Below are 3,113 nucleotides of genomic sequence, written 5' to 3'. Positions count from 1 at the left end.
TTTTGCAAAAGGAATACATAAAACAATGGCAGTTGGCTTTGCTAAATTAAAATAAAATGATCTCGAGTAGAAAAAAGTAAAAAAATGAATCAAGGTAAGTAGAAATGGTAGCAAACACTCAATAATAAATATGTCTTCTGATATTAAAGCAAAATAAAATGGACCAAATGCTTTTGACACTACTGTATGTAGGTTATTTATTTATTTTTTAAAAACAAACATTTGTAAAGAGCATAAGGATCATAAGTGGCCGTATTTAAAAAAACAAAAAACAACAAAAACAAAACTGGTCTGCAATTGGCAGTTTAGTTTGTCCCAGAGCCGCAGTAGTGGGGCTGATAAAGTGCGTGCGCCAAGTTTCCGAAAAGACGCCAACGTTCTCGCGGTCCGATATATATACTGGGTATGCTTATGCAATATATAAACCTCAAAGTCCATTGTTTTCCAACAATTCCATAGTCAAAACTTATTCACCTTGGAAGCATTAACTTTGCGTTTCACAATGAATTTCGGGAGACAACTTCGGAATACTCACTCTGCCACACGCGAGTGCGCGCAACACACAAGGATGGATGCCCAGGGCATAAAATAAATTAAACACAAACCAGCGACAAAGAAGTAGATTCGATGTTTTAGCAGCGTATTGGCAGCAGAGAACTAGAATAATGTTGCTAGGTATGAGTACATATAATTAAACCTTATCTATCTACAGGAGGAGCAGAATGTGGGAGAACAGAACACAACTTTTAACAGCAAGCATTCACCGAACAACATGGACGATAGGAAGTTTGAGATAGCTGCGGCTTTTGCAAACCATCAAATGTAGCTGCCATCTGAAGCCAAGTCGTTGCTAAACAACGACCATCACTTAGCAAAAATTAAAAGGGTGCGGGGATCTTTTACCGCGGGGCTCTCCGCGCACTGGAAAAGGGTGATTTTGTTTCTGTCTCAGTTTTCCGGGTTTTGGACACCTTCCTAACTTGCCTCATCCGAGTCACTGTAATGCGAATGGGGGGAAAACTCCCCGTCGCTTCTGTGGGATCGGGGGGAAGTTTTGCTACTTTCCTCCTGCACTGGCTGCAGGATGCCCCCAGGCAGCGAAGGCGACAAGTTCTTTTGCGCCATCATCGCTGTCAGGGCGCTGTCCTCGAAAGTCGAGAAGTGCAGAGCTTCCAGCTGCACAGAGTAACCGCCGGCGGAGGCCGGGGCCGAAAAGCGAGTCCGGCAGCTGCCGGGAGGGGTCGGTCGCTGAGCCCCTCCCGAGGCTGGCGACGTCCCCGCTGCGGTCGCGGTGCCCGCGCCTGCTTCGTAGGGGGCCGCGGCGCGAAGGTGGTGGTGGTCGCTCTTGCAAGATGCTGGTGGCGGCGGCGGCTGGTCTCCGCTGCTGGGGGTTTGAAGCAGCTCGGACAAGGCGTTGATGTAGATCTGGGCCATCTGCAGGGTCTCGTACTTGGACAGCTTCTTGTCGTTGTTGAAGGACGGGATAACGTTGCGAAGCTGGTCGAAGGCGTGATTCAGCCCGTGCATCCTGCGTCGCTCCCTGGCGTTGGCCGCCAGCCGCCTTTGCTTCTGCACGCCGTTCACCTGTTTGCTGGAAGGGGCGCGCTGGCGGCTGCAGCCCAGCTCGTCTACCACCACCCCGCCTTTCAGCTTGCACAGTTGTTCCCGTACTTTCACCGGTCCCGGGCTCTTGCTGCTGCCACTGCCGCTGCTCCTTCTCACCAGCTCCCCTCGGGCGTCCGCCTCGTCCCGGGGCGCGGCGGCCTCGGAGGCACCCAGCTCTGGGGAATGGAGCAAGTACTGGGCGGCGCGTGCCGTGCAGATGCCCTGCAAAGTGGGAGCCAGCCAGGCGCGTGGGTCGGTGCTGTCCAGGAGGGACAGCTCGGCCGGGTAGACCGGATGCTCTCTTGCCTGCAGGGTCGCAGGAGGCTGGGGTGGCGGCGGCTGCGGGAGGTGGTGCGGCTGGGGATGGCGATGGTGGTCCCCCAACTCCTTCACCTCAGCCCACTCTTCTGCATGCAGCAGGCGGGACATTGCACTGCAGAGGCTCGGAGGCTCAGGGTCGGAGGAGGCACTGACAAACAAGCTCAACCAAAAACCCCTTCCCGGGTCTCTACTGCAATGTCTTAGTTTTTTTTTTTTTTTCCTCCTCCTCGACCCTCCCCCACCCACTCGGAGATCACACACCAGGTCGCGTGCAACGAAGCTTCTCTGGTTGCTGAAGGCGCTGCGCCCCTTTAAAAAGCGGCACGCGCCAGTGTGTCTCCCCCGGCTCCTCTCCCAGCCCCCTCCTCGCGCCTGTCGCGTGTCAGCTCAGCCAATGGAGGGCGCGGGCAGGCGCGTGCGAACAGCCAATCAAAGAGTTTTACACCGGGAGAAAAGTTCCTGCTAGTGGAGCGCTTGGGCGGCGGCTCCAGGTTTTTTTTTTTCCCCCCTTCTCTGTTAAGTTCGTAGATTCATATGTTAATTGAGGGTTGTAATTTGACTCCAGTGTTGTGTCACCCCGCCAGGGGCTGGGGTGCGTGAGCGGTTGCGGAGCGGACTCTTGGCTGGAGCCCGAGCAGACTCGGGTCAGAAGTGCGCAGCCACCGGGCGGGTGAAAGTCCCCGGCCGAGGCTAGACGCGCCTGGGGCGAGGAGGGCTCTCGCGTAAAGGAGAGAAGTCGTTTGCCCTTTGCTTCTTCACGCTGGGATCGCAGTTCTCACCGTTTGTGCCCACACGTTTAAAGTCTCTCATATAGAATATAGCATATGTATTACATGCATATCTATGCATGTAATACATACATGTATCTATGTATAAATATTTCATTATGTATTCATAGATACGTAATTGCTAAATGACATCCACCATTTAAAATCAATGTTGGAATTAAAAAAAAAATATTGTCTCCGAATATGTTTTTCATTTTTCACCTCTCGCTCCAGATGGACATTATGTAGTCTCTTTCTTAATGGAAAGTAAAGCTCTGGTACAGTTATAGAATGTACCAAACTCCAAATCCCCACCCCCACCCCAAATCCTCTCCGTTCTCCTTTCCCAGCACCCTGAGGCCAGATAGGATGATAATCTGCAGAAATCAGAGTAGTTTTAGGGAAGGGATATTGTGTCGT

General features: G+C 52.1%; 1 protein-coding gene across 1 annotated transcript; it reads right to left on the bottom strand.

Annotated features, from left to right (window-relative positions):
• Positions 1-958: 958 nt before the first annotated feature.
• On the bottom strand, positions 959-2,737 carry ATOH1 (atonal bHLH transcription factor 1). Its single transcript, XM_055587664.1, has one exon. The coding sequence runs from the start codon at positions 2,032-2,034 to the stop codon at positions 976-978; it is 1,059 nt and encodes a 352-aa protein (XP_055443639.1). The 5' UTR covers positions 2,035-2,737; the 3' UTR covers positions 959-975.
• Between the last annotated feature and the right edge of the window lie 376 nt (positions 2,738-3,113).

Source organism: Bubalus kerabau, chromosome 7, assembly GCF_029407905.1.
Source record: "Bubalus kerabau isolate K-KA32 ecotype Philippines breed swamp buffalo chromosome 7, PCC_UOA_SB_1v2, whole genome shotgun sequence".
NCBI classification, from domain to species: domain Eukaryota; kingdom Metazoa; phylum Chordata; class Mammalia; order Artiodactyla; family Bovidae; genus Bubalus; species Bubalus kerabau.
This window is presented reverse-complemented; position numbering and strand designations above follow the sequence as displayed.

Excerpts from the sequence above, each read along its gene's own strand:
- ATOH1 (XM_055587664.1), bottom strand. The coding sequence starts at position 2,034 with ATGTCCCGCCTGCTGCATGCAGAAGAGTGGGCTGAGGTGAAGGAGTTG.